At 36.4% G+C, this 22,021-nt stretch overlaps 2 protein-coding genes across 4 annotated transcripts in view; both read left to right on the top strand.

The window, feature by feature from the left end:
• Positions 1-15,514, top strand: part of LOC121314554 (dnaJ homolog subfamily C member 13-like) — an 87,120-nt gene extending 71,606 nt beyond the window's left edge. For 2 of the 3 annotated variants that reach the window (XM_041247948.1, XM_041247947.1), the window contains exons 49-57: positions 1,204-1,316; positions 1,798-1,967; positions 2,409-2,451; positions 3,845-4,018; positions 4,241-4,420; positions 5,225-5,365; positions 5,613-5,756; positions 6,255-6,354; positions 14,595-15,514. In XM_041247948.1, the coding sequence (XP_041103882.1) occupies positions 1,204-1,316; positions 1,798-1,967; positions 2,409-2,451; positions 3,845-4,018; positions 4,241-4,420; positions 5,225-5,365; positions 5,613-5,756; positions 6,255-6,354; positions 14,595-14,692 (1,163 nt within the window). In that variant the 3' untranslated portion in view covers positions 14,693-15,514. Of the gene's footprint in view, positions 1-1,203; positions 1,317-1,797; positions 1,968-2,408; positions 2,452-3,844; positions 4,019-4,240; positions 4,421-5,224; positions 5,366-5,612; positions 5,757-6,254; positions 6,355-13,769; positions 13,872-14,594 lie in introns of all 3 variants that reach the window. The other variant, XM_041247949.1, reaches the window with a different exon arrangement.
• Positions 15,515-19,281: 3,767 nt separating this feature from the next.
• LOC121313940 (DNA topoisomerase 2-binding protein 1-A-like) overlaps positions 19,282-22,021 on the top strand; it is a 29,003-nt gene continuing 26,263 nt past the window's right edge. The window contains exons 1-2 of the mRNA XM_041246714.1: positions 19,282-19,658; positions 20,482-20,580. Of these exons, the coding sequence (XP_041102648.1) occupies positions 20,494-20,580 (87 nt within the window). The 5' untranslated portion in view covers positions 19,282-19,658; positions 20,482-20,493. The remainder of the gene's footprint in view (positions 19,659-20,481; positions 20,581-22,021) is intronic.

The raw sequence follows: 22,021 nt of genomic DNA, 5'->3' as shown, positions 1-22,021 counted from the left end.
AATGTACTAAATCATTGATTAGTGATGTATAATGTTACAATAAAATCAATTACATCAGACTAACTCTTTATAGATTATCTGTGTACACAATCCAGACAAATATAAATAGGACATTTAAAAATGATCAACCATCATTAATACATTTAATAGTGTTCATATTGGTGTTTACTCTGGTTAAGCGATTCCAAGCGGAGTGGTAAATTGTCTAGCGACATTTCTGGTGACTCTAGAATGTCTAAGTAGCGACATCTAGCGACTTTGTGTGGTTTCTTTAGCCACTTCCTGCTTTGTGGAGTTGGCAACACTGGGAGCCACTTCCATTTATAGTACTTTGACACAGGAGAGGGTAGTACAAAAAAGTGGAAAAAACGAGTAAAGAAGTTTTTGCATTGAATCTAACAAACCAAAAACAAGCATTAATAGACTGCTATTGCCAAACTTTTTCTACATTTTATTTGTCGCTATACTAGTCTGTGTCACAATGCGCGCGGCTTAGTAAGACCGTACAGAACGAGGTACATTTTCTATATTATCATTACTGTTTTTAAAGCTTTTTCATCTTAAATAGTATAAGGTATTTGTGATTTAAACAAGCATGTTAAATTCCTGACAGGGTTTGTACTAAACAATTTACTTTTATAACAAATATGGTTTTTATGCAGATTGTTCACTTCCACTCGTCTTCCCACCAAACACATTTGTTTAGAAAGTTGTCACTCAAACTTGTAGTTTATGGTGGGCGGGGAGAGGCAACACTATTAAGGGCTATGCGCTTCTAGTATAGGACTAATCAAGTAAAACCAAACAAAAAAAGCTGACCAGTAAAACATGGCGGGAGGGCTGGCTTCATAATACATCTTTTACAGTCGGATTAAGTGTATATGCGCTGTAATGAAATGCTAAGAATTTGAAGGTAATGACAGCATTTTGTGATCACACAACCCCCCTACAGTAGAGATCAGGCCCCCAGTTTTGAGAAACGCTGCACTACAGTATTGATATTTAGCAAGTGTAGTCTTTAGAAATCACCTCAGCTAATTTGTCTCATTAATATAAACTGACTTTTTTAGGATTGTGTAGGTCTGTTTTATTTTAAATCTATTTATTCTTCATCTAGCAATGAATAAAGCATTTTTGTTATTAAAAATTAGCCTCCATGCAATATTAATGTTACATCATTCACACTGTTTCCTTGGGTTACAGGTGCACTGATCTATTTATTGGACATGTTCTGCAACTCCACTCACCCTCAGGTGCGCTCCCAGACTGCTGAGCTCTTTGCCAAAATAACCTCAGACAAACTCATTGGCCCCAAGGTGAGAGGTGACAGGGTGAAATGCCTGTGTGATACTCTAGTAATTTTTCCTCAGTGCTACAATAAAATCGTATTTAAGGACCTGGTTGGAAGAATTGTCATTCGTTAGGATTAGATTTTGTGGAAACTTAAGAGTTTATTTTATTTCTAATAAAATACTGTAAATCTATAAATATGACATGTCTTGTACTTTCATTTGCTTTATAGGTCCATATGAGTCTCACAGAAAAGAAGCATATAGGTATTTTCATTAAAAAATGATCGTACAAGCTTAAAGAAAGCTCACAGTTTGTATGTCTTATTTTCAGGTGTTCTTCTAGCATTTCCTAGGTCGTTTCATCCTGGAGAGTGAAATTATATTTTCATCAATGCCTAATTTGTTGTCCCTAATCACCAGCTTTGGACATGGCTGCAAAATGTTATCCAAAAAAGGGTACAACGATTTAGCAATTAATCTAACTGTTGTTGCTTTGTACTCCCAGGTGAGGCTCACACTGATAAAGTTTCTCCCTGGTGTGTTCATGGATGCTATGAGAGATAACTCAGAGGCTGCTGTACATATCTTCGAAGGTACTCATGAAAACCCAGAACTGATCTGGAATGACAACTCCAGGGAGAAGGTGTCTACCACTGTCAGAGAAATGATGCTAGAGTACGTATAACCTGGGGTTTCTGGATGGCCAGGCAGCAAAGAAGCCGTTCCAAATCCAAACCGTTCTGGGTTGCTGTTATATGTTAAATGTCTGTAAATGTTTTTTGAAAGAGGCATTCATACTAATCGTAGATCCAAATGTATCTTGCAAGATAACAGGTTAATTGCTACAACCTGATGACTGAAACAGAAAATGATACAAAGTAAAAAATACATTATTTAAGAGAACAGATATCATACCCATGTCAAGTTGCTCTATAAGACAAGCGTAGATCATAAGGGCTTTGTCAGAAGTATACTTTAACCATAACCTCTTAGTTCCTTCCATTTTAGGCACTGTTTACACACCAGGTTATATACCACAGATAGGATTATTCAATGGAAACTTAAGACACAAGTTCATTGAAAGTTAGTTATGTCCATTTTTCTTCTTCTTTGAAGGCACTTTACACAACAAAGGGATAATCCAGATGTCAACTGGAAGGCAAGTGAAAAAATGTATTACGTTATTTTGAGATTATTTATTAATTTAGAACAGACGGTGGGACTGGCATTCAGTGGTTTAAACATATTTTTTAGATATATATTTTTTAATGATTTCAAACCGTAACCATTGTGAAATGTGTATATGGTTATTTTATACTTTGTTCCCCATAGAGGCACCTTACCCTTTCCTGCCTAGACATACGGGCGTGAATATGACCACTGTGTGTTAGCGCTTGTATTTTGGCAACCTTAAATCGGAAATTAAAACCCATTATATCCACAGAAAGGCATTAAGTAGCTGTTTCCAGTGATATTATGTATTTTGTTGTATTTTATATATGTGTGTGTGTGTGTGTGTGTGTGTGTGTAAGCCCCGCCCATCAAAAAATCATAAGATTTATAACTAATAATATCTTTTAAAACTGCCAATTTCGACCCCTTTTTAAGTATATAAAACAAAAATTTGGATGTTACAGTTGCGAAATTTTGTGAGGATTTTAAATAATAATTCAGATTTCAAATGTCTTCTACATTTGGGGGAGCTACACTATTTTGTCCATGGTCTTTATGCCGACATGCCTGAAAACAGCCCTATTTGTCAGCTATCTTAAGTTTATTAAATATTAAATATTTACATTATGAAGAGAAAATCATATTTGTTACAAAGGTTATAGAATTCAATATCACCACGAATAGCAAATCAATAACAAAAAAGGAATTAATTGATTATAAAGCAATACAATAAATGTGCCCACCACATTCAGCAAGCAAACAAATAAATAAACACATAAATAAATAAATAAAATAAAAGTGGTGTAGTGTGGTGTACGTATAGTCAAGACTCCTCTCGATCTTGGCCTGCTCTACTTCAAACTATACGCTGACAGACACGTTTCCTGTATAAGGTGTTTCTGAAGTCTAGCATTAACATTGGTATGTAGAGATACACATTTTTTCTTCCAAGTGTCTAGCCTTATTCAATGACAAGGCTCAGAAAGGCTGATTTGATTGCCTCACTGCTGCTTATTGCCGTGAGACATCCTGGAAGAGAGATTGCATCATTGGTGCCTAGGCACGGAAATTAGAATGGTGGGAGTTAAACTAGACTATATGTGCAATGTGTTTAGTTGCCTTGAACTTTTACATTGAAAAGTACATTATTTCATATGCATTGTTTGTTTTTATCCCCGACAGGATTCCACCTAAAACACAGTTATAAAAACTAGAAAAGACAACCATTACTGTAGCATTCATCCTTACAGTTTACATTTATGTACTGCACAGCTGTAACCAGCTGAAATTTGTAAAGAGCACATTTTGGTAACACACGATGTAGGAAATCTTGTGGTGATTGATGGTTGTATTGTTACTGGTGTCTTCACTCTTCTTAGTTGCCCGAGGAGTTTACAGTGGCGTATGGATCTGCCCAAGGGGAGCTTTCAGTTGGAGGTGTCTTCCTGAGAATCTTTATCGCTCAGCCAGGATGGGTCCTGAGGAAGCCACGGGAATTCATGGTTTCGCTATTTGAAAAACTGACTGAGCTGCTAGGGAAAAATAACCCAAATGTAAGAAGCCTTTTCAAGTTACAGTCTGTCTCTTAGTTACATAGTTACGTATGTCTCATAGTTTTTTTTTGATGAAACAGACTTTAAAACTCGACGGGTACCTGACAGGAACTGTAATATTTACACAACCAGCCCCAAATACCAACATTTTTTGCTATTGTAATGCAGTTGCTTCAAAGCTATTGATGTATTTATATATTTATTTAACTTTTTATTTTCCAGAGTGAAACCTTAGAAACTGTTACAACAGCCACAGTGTGTCTCTTCAGTACTCAGACTCAGTTAGCAGATCAGGTGCCACCCCTGGGCCACCTTCCCAAGATCCTACAGGCCCTCAATCACAAAAACAATACCATTCCAAAGAGCTCCATCCGTATCATTCATGCTCTCTCAGATAATGAGGTAACTGCTTACATTGTGCAGTGGGAATAATATATATTGTGACAGAGTAGGGGGGAGGAAATATGTAGTCCAGGGGTTTGCTGCAGGCTCTAATTTAATTAGGGACACCTGCCTGTTAATTAGACAGGTAGGTATATAAACCAGGTGAAATGTTTGGTCTGTGTCTAGATTAAGGCTAAGGTCTGAGAAGATACCTGTGTGAAACTTTATAAAGGTACTATGTTTATACTTGAAGAGTTTGTGGGTTTGGTACTGGTAAACGGCTTAGCCATCCAGTTTATTAGTTTAAAACTTGTCAAAGTTTAGTTAGTACTCCTTAGTGGAGTTTGTTTTTTATTTTGTGCTGTATAAATAAATGTCACTGCTGTGTTTGAACTAAAACTGCTGTGGAACACTTCTTTTACACTAGAATACCATGATAAAGGTCCTGAAATATCAAATCATGAGCCAAGGAGAGGGTTTGTCACAGTATATACAGCAATAACTTACTGAGATTTCAAGGTAAAGTTTAAAGCAGTTTCACATGGAAGGAATCCATTGAGTATTGAGATTTTTCATTCACAAGATCATCACTGTAACAGTGCTGCTTCTAGTAGACAAAAATGCAGGGACACATTTTATCATTACATAGTACACACAATACAATACGTAGTACATCAGGTGAATTTGACAGCCATTGTTTGGCTGATTTTTGCACAAACAGAGAATTCAGACTAATCAGTAAGCAGCAGCTTTATCAACAAATTGTAAACCACGCGATTACCTTTTTTTTTTTTTTTTTTTTTTTTTTTTTTTTAATGATAGATCTGCGTACGAGCAATGGCATCATTGGAAACCATTGGTCCCTTAATGACTGGAATGAAAGTCAGGTCAGACATGGTCGGTTTGGCCTGTGAAGCACTGAATCGGATGTTCCAAAAAGAACAAACTGATCTTGTAGCTCAGGTATGGAGCCAAAACTCAAGTAAACATCTCTACAGGTTTCTTTTGCCCAACTTCTTTATTATATAATAGGGATGGATACTACCAAAACAGCAGTGCCTCTGAGCATCGATCCAGAGCAGTTCTGGTCCAGTTTGAGGGGTACAGCAATACAGTGTCTCTCTATTTGTACCTGTATTGAAGTGTGCCTTTTTATTTGCATTCACTGTCATATCTATCTCTTATTCTTTGTCTTGTGCTCAATGTTCAGGCACTGAGGGTAGAATTGGTACCCTACCTCCTGAAGCTGCTAGAAGGGATTGGTCTAGAAACTCTGGATAACCCTGCCGCCACCAAGGCACAGATTGTAAAAGCACTGAAATCAATGACATGCAGCCTGCAGTATGGTGAACAGGTATAACCACTTTGTTTATTTGCACAAGGACCTGAATTCTGACCATATGCAGCAATACAGACACTAATGGTTTCACATATGTGGATTGTTTAGCTTAATTTATAAGCAAAGGATACAAAGCATTTGAAACAGTAATACATTTCTATTTTTATAGCTGTCAGTATGCCATAATTGTAATATTACAGTGATATCTGTAAACTTATGTTTATAATAGTCTTTAGAATATCCACAATGAATATATTGTTCCCCAGTAGACCACGATCATAGTTGTGTACACTATAAAAAAGAGTGCATGAAAAGTAACACAGTGATGTTAAATTAAACCAAAAGCGTGTAATCCTTCATAAGTCATAGTCATGTAACACAGTCCTGTGTGAAGATGGGCACCATCAACAGTACAAGCTCTGCACACAATGTTACTGGTCCCCATACTGTCAAGCAGCGCAGGAAGATATTCATATGGTATCACTGTAGTTGTCTAATGCCATTTTCTTCCAGGTGAATGAAATCCTCTCTCGTTCCAATGTCTGGAGTGCCTTTAAAGATCAGAAACATGACCTGTTCATCTCAGAGACGCAAACTGCAGGGTACCTCACAGGTTGGTAGCCTCCGTCTTTGTTCATTACTGAACAGTAATGCTCAATAGTACTGTATAGACAAACAGCAAGTATTATTATTATTATTATTATTATTATTATTATTATTATTATTATTATTATTTTTTTTATTTTTTTTTTTTTTTTTTTAAATATTTAGTACAACCTAATCTGGTTGACAGCTACTGTATGGTAGAGTAGAGATTCCAAATATAAAAAAAATAGCCTTTTTTCCTACATTTAGGTTTAGACCTGTTTTTAGACAAAGAGAATAAATATTGTACGGCTGTGTTTAACCTTGTTTGTTGTGGATAGTCATGTAACATGTTTGGAAATAGGGACTTAACTCTACTTCTAATGAACTGCCTGCATTAACCTATGATCACTGACTGACTTCTGCTTTAAGTATCTATAAAGTATATGAAAAAAATGCAAGGGATTGCTGTTCAGACATCTGCAGATTGAAATGAACACTAAACCTCAAACATAGATAATTACCTGTGTTCAACTAGAGTGGTAAACAATTGGGCTTTCTAAAGATGGAATTATATATATATATATATATATATACTATATATATATATATATATATATATATAATATATCTTATATATATATATATATATATATATATATATATACACACACATATATAAAAATTAGGGATGCACCAAATCCAAGTTTTTGGGATTCAGACGAATACCGAATTTACAAAAACTGTCAGGAAAACTGAAGGAAACTGTTGAATGAAAAACACTGGCAGCTACTAACATGGGATGCGCACAATCTATAGTTTTGAGCCTTTTAGTTAATAGTGTTTTTATTACCAAATGGAAATGGAAACTTACACAATTTACCGCTACCCCCCCCCCCCAACAGAAACGTCAAAATACAGAACCATTTACTTTGACAAGAAAGGAGATGTGCAACTTTGCCTAACCCTCTATTTTCTTTAATGACTTTTCCACCAGTGTCTCCTGATTACCGTGCTGAATTTCCCTGCAAAATAAAACCCATGTTGATTTATATGCACCGTGTGTGTGTAAGATATATCAAATGGGCTATGAAATAGTTTAAAAAATATTTTAATAAAACAGCATTTCCAAAATTGTTCAACTTGTATTGGCTCATTACAATAACATAATTTACTTTACTAAAGCATATTGTTCAACAACGTCTTGCATATCGGACAGTTGTAAAATTATAAAAAATACATATTTCTGTGCACCGACTTTTTTTTTTTTTATCTCAGTATGATCTCTAGAACACGTTTGACAGACAAAGCAACAAAACACAAAAGTCTACAACAGTTTGCCGTTACTATGTATTACAGGTTTACTGCATAACTTTACTCCATGAAAAGTGTGATGTGCATGTTGTTGTATACAGTGGTATGTTTGCATTCAGCATCTGAGTGACGTGTTTAGTGCGTATATATATATATATATATATATATATATATATATATATATATATATATATATTATATATATATATATATATATATTATCTATATATATGTATTAATCTAGGAACACAATTATTTTTTTTGTTGAAAGGATTCCTTGGGTGAAGAACTCCGTACACAAAGTGAACTCCTGGTCTCCATGTTGCTTGGGTCTGGAGAAACAACTTGATCTCTTACCCAAAGATCATTGTGATATAATCCTTTTTTCGTCAAAGTCAGTGTTCCGCCTCCATTTAAAGAATAAATAAATAAATAAAGCCTGAAACCTGTCATTTACATTGACCCCAGCTCAGTGAGCAGGTAAAGGCCACTCATAATCCTCCTCAGGAACAACAAAAAGACCTAGCAGCCCTGTGGAACAGCAGAGCTCCGCCATGTAAAACATGGAAGAGGTGTTGCAAGTCTGTGCATTCCTGTGACTGCAGGGAAAGACCCACGTGCAAAACCAGCTGCAGTCACTGTGGAGATTCTAGCCTGCTCTGCTCAGCCCACCTCCTTTCCAGTTCATGATGCCTCAGGTGACTGGTTCAGTTAGTGGCTAAGGGAATCTGAAGATCTAAAACAAGCTCAGCTCCCAGAGCCTGTAGCCCCTGTGATGCTCCCTGATACCAATTGCATGACATCATCGATCCCACTCCTGACGATGACGTTCCAGACAAAGATCAATGCTGACACTGTTTTGAAAAGTATTTCATCATCTCTCATCAATACCCAGACCAAAACAGATGAGGATGATTCCTGAGCATCATTGATGCAAAGGATTAAAACAAGCCTTTGAGTGGTTCCCCTTCAGTGAGGCAGTCTGTAGACCCGTTGTGGCTATATGGGAGAAATCTGCATCCTCTGCACCATGACTCTCTTGAGTAAACCATTCTACAGGGTGCCAGAAGGCCACAAATATGACCTTTTTAACCATCCTAAGTTGGATACCATCCTGTTATTTTTGGCAAAAGCTGTCTCTGTACGTTTTTTATTGTATGCTGTCCTGTGTGGCTACTGGCTTGCTGGCATGAGGGTGACACAGCTGTTACCACAAAGACCGCACAGAGAGCAATTCAGCACATGGCAGACAAGATATAGCCATGCACCGAGAGGCAGCGAGATCCCTGCTAGGAAATTAAACCTTCCCACCGGCAATGTGGCCAATCGCATTGCCAGCCTGCCAGCCCGACAACCAGCAGCCTAGATTTGAGCTTGTGATGCCATTTGCTGGTTTTGGTGGATAATAAAATTAATTTGGACCAATTGTGTCTTTGTTTAGTATTTACTGCCCAATAGATGCGGATTGATTTACAGTTGGTGCTTAGATGTTCCAGCGGGCATCTACCATCTGTTAGAGCCTGCTAGAACTGGAAGCTGATAGGCTGTTGGTGCTGAATCATTGTTACAAAGACGGCTGGAGTGGGGGATGTCAGACCAGAAACAGGAACCAGGAAATAAATGACAGAGAGGTGGAGTTTGGTGGAGCTGAGCGAATGGTCTCACTCAGCATTTAATAAATGAAAATAAACGGTTGTAAGACAAACAAAAACACAGGACACAGCACTGGTAGCCAAAATAAACAGACAAGCAAAATGGACTAACACTAAACAAAACCCAGTGAGCAGATATTTTAACTATTACTATTATTATTATTACAATTATTATTATTACCTCCGTCTCCAATCCCGTTCTCCACTCACAGAACACACAACCCCGAGTGAGTGAAAACATGCAGCTTTTATGCAGCTGTACCAAGACTTGATTGCTAATCAATCATTCAACTGGAGTCTCGGTACAGCTGCACGTGAATTAATAAAGTGCAATTCCCCGTGCTCATCTATTATTACTTTTTACTTGCACGTGAAGTGCTGTGCAATCCTCGTGCCTAAATACAAGTATACATTTTAAACACAGACCCGTTTATATCCTGTGTACCAATGACTATACACCAACATTAACACACAACAGAAAATACACACAGGGGCGGGCACTTTGCCACAACCATTTTCTACTATTTTTTAAAACCTGAATGAAAACCACTTAAACATTACTAAACTACTGACCTGAAAAAATTATTGGGTCAATTGCAGAGTTAGTACAAATGAAGCATACAAAGTTGCAGACTTTCCTGAAGATCATCCCCAGCTGCAGATTTATTTTAGTTCAATTTGCAACGAACAGACGAGTTGGGGATCAGCTAACCCTCAGGTTTAGTACACAGCAGAGGATCAAGACTATCTCCAAACCTCACGTGCAGGTTTTTTTTTTTTTTATTGCATACTTCAAACGGGCTTCCTTCTTGCCACCCTACCATACAGGCCAGATTTGTTGAGTGCTTGGGATATTGTTATCACATGCACACTTTGACCAGTCTTGGCCATAAAAGCCTGTAGCTCTTGCAAAGTTGCCATTGGCCTCTTGGTAGCCTCCCTTCTATCTCCCTTCATTTTCCCTTCTATCCTGACAAGTGCCCCAGTCCCTGCTGATGTGAGACATACTCATAACATGATGCTGCCACCACCATACTTCACAGTAGGGATGGTGTTCTTTGGGTGATGCGTTGTATTGGATTTGCACCAAACATAACGCTTTGCATTTAGACCAAAAAGTTCCATTTTAGTTTCTTCAGACCACAAAACTTTTTGCCTCATGGCTACTGGATTTCCCCAAGTGTTTTTTTGCATACTTCAGAATGGGATTCAAGGTGGGCTTTCTTGAGTAATGGCTTCCTTCTTGCCACCCTACCATACAGGCCAGATTTGTGGAGTGCTTGGGATATTGTTATCACATGCACACTTTGACCAGTCTTGGCCATAAAAACCTGTAGCTCTTGCAAAGTTGCCAGTGACCTAATGGTAGCCTCTCTGATGATCAGTCTCCTTTTTGCTCGGTCATTTAACTAGTTTAACTAGCAGACTAAATTCAACTTCTTTAATATTGCTGTATAATCCAAACACAACAGGCTTTGAAACAAAAGAAGGTAACCGGTAGATTTAATGGATTTTAAATAAATAAATACATAGTGCCTTAATTTTGAAATCAATAAAATGTGAATACAGTAGGCCTATTTCTGATTTGTCTTGTCCAACAAGAATGTAGAGGCATGAAGTGTGTATCCTAGCAATGTGCTAATCTACCGTACTAGCACTAAGCACTAGCTCACTCTCACTCACTCAAGGTTTTTATGCAAACCAGCAGAAGGAAACTTCAACTGGGTTCTAATTTGACGCTTTGTTTCACTAATATGTAATTTAAGATCGGGAAATTTAAGGACAGATTGGGGGGGAGGGGGGGGCTGTTCTCAGAAATCCGCTCATCATGTGTACTGCCTGCCCATTGTGCTACCACATTGCGTATTCGGAGATGATTAATTGACGTGTAGCTATGCCTGTTGATAAATTTAAGATGCTTAGCTTGCAGGTGAAAATGAATATGGATGTGCGTGCATTCTATCCAATAACTCCAGGTATTCCAGCTGTAGAATAAAACGCAGTGCAAATATCTTGTGGTTCCTTTTCATTGGGCATGACAACATAGAGTTCATTACGTGCCACTATGAGCTTCGAGATCCAGAACACGGCAAACGGTGCTTTTGTGGATGTTAATCAGAATTCCCCCCCCTCAAAACGCAAGAAGGATCTTGTGGCATAAAACCACAGAGTTACTAAAACCTGAAGTTTGGGGTCAATAGGATGCTGTCCTGTAGTTTGCAGCTGTGGTTCCAGCAACTCTAATAGTCTTCTGACTGTTGTGTTGGATAAACGATCTCGCTTTTTAAACTCCTGTTCATTGTATGTAACAAATGGCTATCCTTTGGCCAGATCACACTCTTGGAGCATACAAAACATATCCGTAGTCACCTAACATCTTTGCACCTATCGAATTACGGGAACAATTGACACGTAGGCTCAAGGCAGTATCCACCTCCATGATTTCATTTTGGCGACCTTGGAGTGACTAATAAAAGGGTGTCATTATTGGATTATATTTCGTGTCTTATTAAAAATTAAAAGCTCTGCTGCAAAAAAATATTCTTGTCTTGGCCTATATATTTCATATCGTTTTTATTAATGGCTTCATTTCAGAAAATGCAGCTTTAATGAGGTTTCTCATTTTAACTTGAGTTAGTAGTCTTCTGCTTGGTCTAAAAAGTTTTATGGTTTAATTTCGTACGGTAAATCAGGAACATCTAGGGGTCAGCAGTCATCATCTGGAGTTCTTTGCAATTGGAAACATTTTTAATATGCACCTGGGGACTATCTGGAAGTTCTTGGCTCATTGCAGTTGGTTCTAACTCGCACACTAGTTTAGTTTAGTCCTGAAGTACTAACCACAGGATCATCTGCAGCTTTTTGTTGTTTGTTTTCCCTCTGATGCAACTTCAACATGGAAATCCCGTAAATCATGTTGTTATTATCCAGACGCTTCCAGATTTGTTGTGTACAGGCATCTCCAGTTGCTGTGGTAGTTGCCACATGACCAGAGTTAATTTCAAGCCCTGTTCCTGGCCCAAGAGGTTCTAGATCTTGGAGATCTTAGAAGTGACTGAAGCCAGGCCTCTGCACCTACCAGTGAGCAGCAATCTGCTGTTTCAGAATAACGGGAAGATGCTCCACCACAATTACGACTAGCTTCCTGGAGATTGAACAACGACTACAGAGGAACTAGGGGCTATCTGAACAAGTTAACAAACATCCTACTCGCTTATTTTTTATTTTTATTTTTTTTAAAACCCACTTTTCCGGCCTATACAGGCCAATGGGTAGAATATGTCCTCTAGTGTGATATCTTTCTATCTATTTTCCTAGCCTGCCTCAGCCTCCTCTTTCATCAGGGTCTTTCTTAATCCTTTATAAAGATTCACATCGCTGCGATCTCCAGCATGCTACATGGCTGGGAAGGTCACTGTGTAAACTCACACCCTAAGGTATCTGTATTCGTTAGGGGAGTTAGCCACATAAGGCCCCAAGGAAACACATCATTCCGCAATGGAGCCTTAGCCTGGTACTCAACAAACTTACAGGACCACCGTTCAAACCCATGGCTGTGTTATCTGTAGCCTCCTCTACGAACATCTAACCTACACCCTCTAGTCTACATCCTTTGGTATGGTTCACGTTGTGTTTTGAATTTATCATACAAGATAAGAATACAGAAAATATATATACAGCGCTCCAAATAAGCTGCGTACTGGGTGTTCTTACGCATTGAAAAAATGAATTGCATATGATAGTTAAATTGAATGCGAAAAGAATACGCAGCAATTTTGCTGCACAGCTTGAGTTTGCATGTTTGTTTTTGATCTAATAAATAACAATATTCAGTGTTTGGAGATATTTAATATTGCTATAGCAAGGCAATCAGTGAGGAGTACAATACTATCATTTCTTTATTTGCATTAGTATTTCTTTATTTGCATAGTATAATGGTATGTCTATGTATAATGGTATATATATATATATATATATATATATATATATATATATATATATATATATATATATATATATATATATATATATATATATATGCTATACAGTATGCTCCTGCAAGCCTTTTGTTAAGTATATTCCATCTGAGTTGTTGTTTTTGTTTTTATTGTAAGACCACACTTTTATACAGTAGTTCAAAGTCGCATTACAGTTAAAATGCAAGGCTGGTTAATGGATACCTCATAAATTAACATAAAAGTATGTACAGTATGTATTGACATACTCATGACTTCAAGGTATTGTTGTATTCTACTCACTCAAAGTACATTTTACTCACATAGGGGTAGATGTACCAAAGTGTTGCGCCTATCGCAATAGTCGCAAACCAGTTGCAAAAGACAATACAATGTAATATTGCTGTAGGTCTTTAATGTGACCTCCTTCTCTGGTTTTCTTGCTAGTTCAATGCTTGGCTCCACCTTAGCACTACCCCTGGCATCTCCATCCTTTCCTATGCCTTCTTCTTTCTCCTCAGGTGTCTCTTCACCTTCCCTTCTTTCTGGTAGTAGCCCCCTTCATCTCAGGAGTGGGCTTTAGACCTTTGCCAGGGCTTCTTGCTTACTTCTCTGTAAAGCAGGTAGATAACAGTTTCCTAAACTGTTTTAATTTTCATCCTTGCACATTTCTTGTCTCAGTACAGCAAATTACAAGTTTGACTGTTCTCTTCCCTCAGTGCTATGTATAGTGAGGTTAATGTTGAAGAAAAGAAGCAGTCCAGTCCTGTAGGTCTGACTGACTGCTGAGGCATAAACTGTACATTAGCATGCTAATCCTCATCACTCTAGGCACTTTCAATTCGGCTAGTTCTTCAGTGCACAGCACATTTAAACGTTTGTATATGGTTTGAAAACGTGGTGTGAACAAACAAGACTAATTTGTGGGGATTAAATATACAGTGAATTCTAAATAAATTGTCCTTCAAAGAGATTAACAAATGTTGTCTGTTTATTCGTGATGCCTCATTACATTGAATTGAAAAATGAGAATATCTGGTGTTTACTGGCTGATAGGAGCAAGTGACACTCAAAACACAGAAATCTATTCAATATCCATGAACCTAGTGAAACCTCAATTTCTATGTCATCTGAAGGAACACATGGAAACCATAAATACACCAGTGTGTGACACTAGCACTAGAATGTCAATTCTCATATTATTTAATATGCGGCCTTACCAGGATCCAGCTGACTGTTTAACTGGGATGAAGTCACATTGAAAGTATATCAGTTTTGCAGTATGTTGTTTATATGATTTTTCACACATGAAGTCCTTGTTAAGATATATTTTATTTCTTACACAGGTCCTGGAGTGGCAGGCTACCTTACTGCTGGGACTAAATCAACAGTCATGCCAATTGTACCACCTCCTGTTGACAGTGAAAATGGAGACCAGGGTTAACAGACAAAAGTGTGCCCAGTTTCAAGTCTTTTCAAGTCAGCTGAGAAACAGAATAGCCTGAGGTGGATTCTCCAAAACCATCAGGATCCTGTTCAGAGCATTCTTGCCTTGTTTTTTTGTTGTGTTTTTGTTTCACACAATAACAAAAGTGTTATAAATGTTTTGAAGTATATATTTTTTATTTGTGAGAAAAATGTTAAGACATGATCCAGTGCTTTAGCATTGTTAAAACGATAGCGGCACTCTACGGACGCACATAACAAGATGAGTCTGCAAGCATTTTTGTTGCTTGTTCATCCATATCAGTTTACAAGACTGTGAATCTGATTTATAAATTGTTTTCCTAATTTTTATAATGTTGTTTTACAGTGGTGTATGAAAAAAAAAAAACATAACTGGTGTTTAATTGAAGTCTGCTAGAAAAGGAAAAGAAACATCTGGTTACTAACTAGATGGCAGTCTAATGATGCTGTGCATAGCACAGTTTGTCTTAAGTCTTGTTGTTATGTTAACTGTTCCTCCGATCAAGTACTGTCCCTCTCTGCTCCTGCTGTCCCTTTCTGTCAGTCTTTCATATGATTTTCCAGATTGCAAACAACAGTAGATATTTGTATGTATAACTGCCATTACCAACTTAAACAAGTGTCTGCAAAAAAAGGAACAATAATATTGACTCACTATATGTAAGACTAGTGTAGTTGTGAATTGTTCTATATAATACTCCATATATAAACTTTCTATATTGAATGTACATTAGGAAAAAAAAAAGAATCAGACGCACTTGTACATAAAATTTTAAGATTAAATAAAGGGAATCCACAGTATCTGTGTTTTTGTTCAAAACTAAAATAATATAAAATTTGTCATCAATTGTACATGGGTATTCATAAAGACAATAGGGAGTAAACATCATTACAGAACACTGTATGCATTTACTCATAAACATTCACAGGCAGTGAATTAGAACCCCATCTGAACCCACAAAGTCCTAAGGCTATTAAGGCTAATCCCTGCTACACAGGAATGTATAATGTAGGTAGCAAGATGAATTAGATTCAACTCACTTAAAATTGTTTGGAGAAAACTTTTATTTTAAAACCATTAAAGCTCATGAAACTTCATATTTCAGATGCAATTAAACACACATAACAGCCAACAGAGTGTGCTATAGAAATTATGCTGACACAATAATGTAAATATAGCGCTATGATCATTTTAAATACTAGGACATTAGAACCTAAATAATATGCAAACCTGAACATTGAATCAGAGCCATCAACCTCATGCACTCCCTCTAAATTAACTTTGAGTTTTCAGGTGGCACCAGCCCCTCATCGACTCAAAAAGGTATTCAACCATTGGGGTACCACAGCTCCTGTGAGACCTGTGCATGTCATTGAAAAGGGGACAATTATCTAAGGTAAGATAATTAGTAAGCGAGTGGGGTAAAACCGGCAATGAATGCCTGAATGGGGTGAATGAATACTTTCTATATTTAGATCTACATTCTAGGTTTTGAGATAACCTCATATAAAGGCAAAGGCATTTAAATTTTCATTACTGGAAATCAAAATGGTGAAGGGGCATCAGTCACTGGTTTTAATATCCATCTCCAGTTATCTAAGACACTATGTTTATATTATAACTAATTTTCATTTACAAATAAGGGTTGTTGTTTCCCCCCTCAAGATGTTAGTAAACCAGCTCAGAATTTTGAAAATGTTTTAAGATAACCATAAATGAAAACTGTATATTAATTAATTTGTGATGTTAACAATCGGGAATGCTGGTACATTTCTGTAATACAGCATAATTTACTTGAAAAAAGTAATTTGATAAATAGAAAAATCACAGGGGTTCTTTAAAGCAGAAATTAATCTTGCTAGAATAATAGTAAGCATAGAAAATAATGACCTACAACATAAGAAACTAGAGCTTTATAGAGAGCACACAACAGTATATTAAGAGAGTGCTAACCATTGCTTTAAACCCATCTTCTCTAGCTGCATTATTTTTAATAGCCCCGATTTTATTGGGTTGTTTGTTAAGGTTCATTCAGGATATGCAATAGGCTGTAGGCTGCTGATAAACTGCTGCATCCTGAAACCTTTGCTGTAGTGAGGTTAAGCTATACCACCTGAAGTGATTCGGTATCTGGTAACTGCAACAACTTTTCATCTATAGCGTTGTCTTCAATATATCTGAATATTCCAAATGTATAATAAACAATAAGAAACAAAATGACCTTCACAAGAAAATTGGGACCAGTGTTAATATTGCTAGTGCTGATGATATGTAAGAAAATAGTTTAAACCTTTGTTAGCACTCCTTTAAGCAGGTAAGGAATAAAATATTATGAAAAATGTTCAGTAAACGATAGATTACATTGATCTAATTGCTGAGTTTCTGGGTTTTATTCATTATATAAATGTGTGCTACAATTCCTAATTCCTGCAAATTACTGCCTCACCAGAAGTTCCTGGAAAAATGGAACAGGCAAAAAAAAAAAAAAAAAAAAAAACCCTCAAGTGAGGTAGAAAAAGGAATTAACAATACAAAAATGCTAGTGTTTGGTAGAGATGTACAGTATCGGCACGTAGAGGAAATAGCTGTCCGAGATTTCAGTCATTAAGGCAGTGAGATAGAAGAGCTTGTAGTTTTTGGATAGCCTTGAATGTGACATGCAGCAACTATATACATTTAAGTAAAACCCGTTTCAAGGAAGATGTTGTTTTTTTTTTTTTTTTTTTTTTTTTTTTTATTAGTAATTAGTTTATGCCCCAGAGGAGATCTTCTCATCTCCCAGTTAAAAACTGATCGAACACCGGGATTTCTACTTGAAACTTGTTAAAAACTTTTATTCCGAATACTGAAAGTAGTGTTTTAAATTGTAAGTTTTCTATGAACAATCATTGGCCCACACGTAGCATTTTAAAATCCCTTTAAAAACAGATTTGTAATAGTATTTGGCTTACAGTATTCCACTCTATTTTCTGTACGTCATGGTCATAGTACGACCTCATATAAAGCGACGACTTTTGAACTGCTATATGAAGACGACAACATTGCAGTCTAAACATCATAAAAATAAATACATAAAAAGTGAGGAGGGAGTATGACCAGTGGCATTGACTGTACAAAAGTAGCCAAATTACCCCCACAAATAACACGTCACTATTCATTGATTTGCAACTTAATAATAATAATAATAATAATAATGTCCTGCTTGTAGATATAATTAAGTTTTTTAACTAAAGAATTTTTTTGGATTTTTTAGTATACGGGTCTTGTTGATTGTTGTCTTTTTCAGATGCCTGATACTGCAGGTCTGTGTGCCAATAATTATCTCACATTTTTCGTTTTGTTGTCAGTTCTTTTTACTCCTTTCTTTTTAAATAAATTGAACTAGTCAAATATCAATGTGTGATGTTTCTTACCTGAAATATGATTTAGACTCCTTTGTTATTGTTAGCAGGACCCCGAGCTAAAGGTTTCCTATTTTATTAAATTGAGTGTTTGGCGCCAAGATAATAAGGGTGTTTTGCTTTTTAATAAAAATAAATAAATAAATATAATAAATCACCGTACCAAATGCGTGAGTATTCGCTGTTGGTGAAGAAGCAGCACTTTTGTTAAAGCAAAAAGATCAATCTCTCTACATTTCCGATTCTTTTAGTGGACCAGCATTTATCCACCTTAAAAAGGTTTGTTTTACATGAAGGATGATGTTTGAAATTTATATTGGTACCATGTATATAAAATTGGATTAAAATGCTTATTTATTGAATGTGTACTGTATTCAAGCATGACATGTAGTTTGATGTTCAAAATGAAATACATATTTTGGAAAATATATATATATATATATATAATATACATTTATTTATCCACATTAAAAAGGTATGTACATGATACAAGTAATCAAACGGAATTTATTGGTGCATATATATAAAAAGTTATACAGTCATTTATTCTAATATCTACTATATATCTCCATATATAATATATACCGCCATAGTTGTACATCAATGTTTCGCCCTATTAAATTGTGACCATTAGTAACCTGTAAAAACATACCTGGACATATATATAATTATATATATATATATATATATATATATATATATATTATAATATATATATCCCCCTCCTCAATCAATATTGATAGTACGTCCTATGGCATATTATGGATAATGCCTATTATGTTAGACATCTTTGGTTAAATACTTCCCCGCACCAAAAAATAACACGTCACTATTAATTGATTTGCAATTTGTGAAACCCTAAGTGATTGATAATTAACTACGTTGCCAGTGATCCCCCACCTTGCAACTTTGTAATAATAATAATAATAATAATCCTGCTTGTAGATATAATTAAGTTTTTTAACTAAAGAATTTTTGGGTTTTTTTTAGTATACGGGTCTTGTTGATTGTTGTCTTTTTCAGATGCCTGATACTGCAGGTCTGTGTGACAATAATTATCTCACCTTTTTCGTTTTGTTGTCAGTTCTTTTTACTCATTTCTTTTTAAATAAATTGAACTAGTTAAATATCAATGTGTGATGTTTCTTACCTGAAATATGATTTAGACTCCTTTGTTATTGTCAGTAGGACCCCGAGCTAAAGGTTTCCTGTTTTATTGAATTGAGTGTTTGGCGGCAAGAGAATAAGGGTGTTTTGCTTTTTAATAAAAATAAATACAATAAATCACCATACCAAATGCGTGAGCATTCGCTGTTATTTCAGTTCATTGTTTGCGTAAAGAAAATTGAAAAAAAGGTTCGACATTTCCCCTGCAATTGTTTCCCTAAAACAGCAGCGGGCATTTGTGGATGAAAACAAGTAAAGTTACCGCAACACCAAAAATACATAGCCTGTTTTTGTTTTTTGTTTCTCCAACCCCCACCACATTTTTTATGTCTGTCTCCGCAGTCATAGGGTCCAGAACAAGTGTTATTAACCACGTAAGTAACACAGTCATTTTGTTTTACTTTGTACTTGTAGGTTTTAACAAAAGTAAACAGTTAATTTATGTATTTTTGTTGTCATTTTGAGTTTCTAAATTAGTTGAGGTTGATAAGGAGATTTTTGTTTGTTTTCATACTGCCTGTGTGATTGAATAATAAACACGGTGAATCGGTTTAGATAGTTCCTGCCAAACAATATTGTTTGTAGTGACATGTTTTTGTTTTATTTATTTAATCCCAGTGCTGTCCATGTCTTGATTAGTAGATGTAGATGATATACAATTGTAACAGTTCCACTTTCTGTCAGGGGAGGAGATATGAGATTTGAAAAGCGTGTGCATGTTAAACACTTATAATAACACCAAGTTCTGAAAAATTACAGTTGCTATAATTAATCTATTGCAAATTAGTCTTCTTGTGTAAAGTACTATATAGTATAAAACCATTATCCCAGCATGAACAAACATGTGTCTGTTTTCTATGTTGTATAGACAACAAGTACAATCATCAGAGACAAAACGACTTGCTTGACTGGTACATTCGTGTATACTTAGCTAGCTTCCGAGCAAGATATTTCTTCCATCTGTCAATTGGGACTGGGATATCAATGGAAGCATTATTGTTCAATTTACTATCTTTGTCCCTCATCGTCACCTGACTTTTTCATGGTACCTGACACTGGCTGAGCTACTGACAGACAGACCAGTTTGATTAAGCTGTGCGAACTTTGATGTTTGTGACAATTTTAATAGAATGTGTGTTATTGTTGTTGTGATATGTTACATTTTTTTTTTTTTTTACATTTTATTTTGTCTTTCAGGATTAAAGCAGGATGTCAAAGGTGGATAAAAGTCCATTATTCGTGAAATTCGTACAAAACTTGGAACAGAGTTCAGATCTTGCAACAAAGGCCTATGATGTAAGGATGCACATTGGTGCTAGTGTACAGTACATTTTATTAACTGCTGCTTTATCTTTAAATAGCTGGAGAATGATTAGCTCTTGCATATGGATATTGAATGCAGTTTTGCAAACTTCTGTGGTAAACCTTAGCATATTTTGGTTAGCATATATTGAACTTTTTTTTTTTTTTTTTTTTTTTTTCTGTAAAATAAAAATAAAAAACAATGGATAATGTCGTGGTTCCAGGAGACCCAATAAAATGTATAGCCCATTTATACATAATATTCCTCAAACAAATTTTATTATGCACTCAGTGAAGAAATTGATAAGTAAAACCTGGGGGATCCACCACCACACATTTAAACAGTTGATATTTTATTTTAATATACAGCTCTGGAAAAAAATTAAGAGACCACTGCAAAATTATCAGTTTCTCTGGTTTTACTATTTATGGGTATGTGTTTGGGTAAAATGAACATTTTTGTTTTATTCTATAAACTACTGACAACATTTCTCCCAAATTCCAAATAAAAATATTGTCATTTAGAACATTTATTTGCAGAAAATGACAACTGGTCAAAATAACAAAAAAGATGCAGTGTTGTCAGACCTCGAATAATGCAAAGAAAATAAGTTCATATTCATTTTTGAACAACACAATACTAATGTTTTAACTTAGGAAGAGTTCAGAAATCAATATTTGGTGGAATAACCCTGATTTTCAAGCACAGCTTTCATGCGTCTTGGCATGATCTCCACCAGTCTTTCACATTGATGTTGGGTGACTTTATGCCACTCCTGGCGCAAAAATTCAAGCAGCTCGGCTTTGTTTGATGGTTTGTGACCATCCATCTTCCTCTTGATCACATTCCAGAGGTTTTCAGTGGGGTTCAGGTCCGGAGATTGGGTTGGCCATGACAGGGTCTTGATCTGGTGGTCCTCCATCCACACCTTGATTGACCTGGCTGTGTGGCATGGAGCATTGTCCTGCTGGAAAAACCAATCAGAGTTGGGGAACATTGTCAGAGCAGAAGGAAGCAAGTTTTCTTCCAGGACAACCTTGTACTTGGCTTGATTCATGCGTCCTTCACAAAGACAAATCTGCCCAATTCCAGCCTTGCTGAAGCACCCCCAGATCATCACCGATCCTCCACCACATTTCACAGTGGGTGCGAGACACTGTGGCTTGTAGGCCTCTCCAGGTTTCCAGAGGTCTAACCATTAGATGACCAGGTGTTGGGCAAAGCTGAAAATTGGACTCATCAGAGAAGATGACCTTACTCCAGTCCTCTACGGTCCAATCCTTATGGCCTTTTGCAAACCTCAGCCTGGCTGTTCTTTGCTTCTCATTGAGGAAGGACTTTTCTAGCTTTGCACGACTTCAGCCCTGCCCCTAGGAGCCTGTTTTGAACCGTCCTCGCCGTGCACTTCACCCCAGCTGCCGTTTGCCATTCTTT

The sequence above is a fragment of the Polyodon spathula genome, chromosome 4 (assembly GCF_017654505.1).
Source record: "Polyodon spathula isolate WHYD16114869_AA chromosome 4, ASM1765450v1, whole genome shotgun sequence".
NCBI classification, from domain to species: domain Eukaryota; kingdom Metazoa; phylum Chordata; class Actinopteri; order Acipenseriformes; family Polyodontidae; genus Polyodon; species Polyodon spathula.
Note: the sequence above shows the minus strand (reverse complement) of the source record. Positions and strands in the feature narration are given on the sequence as shown.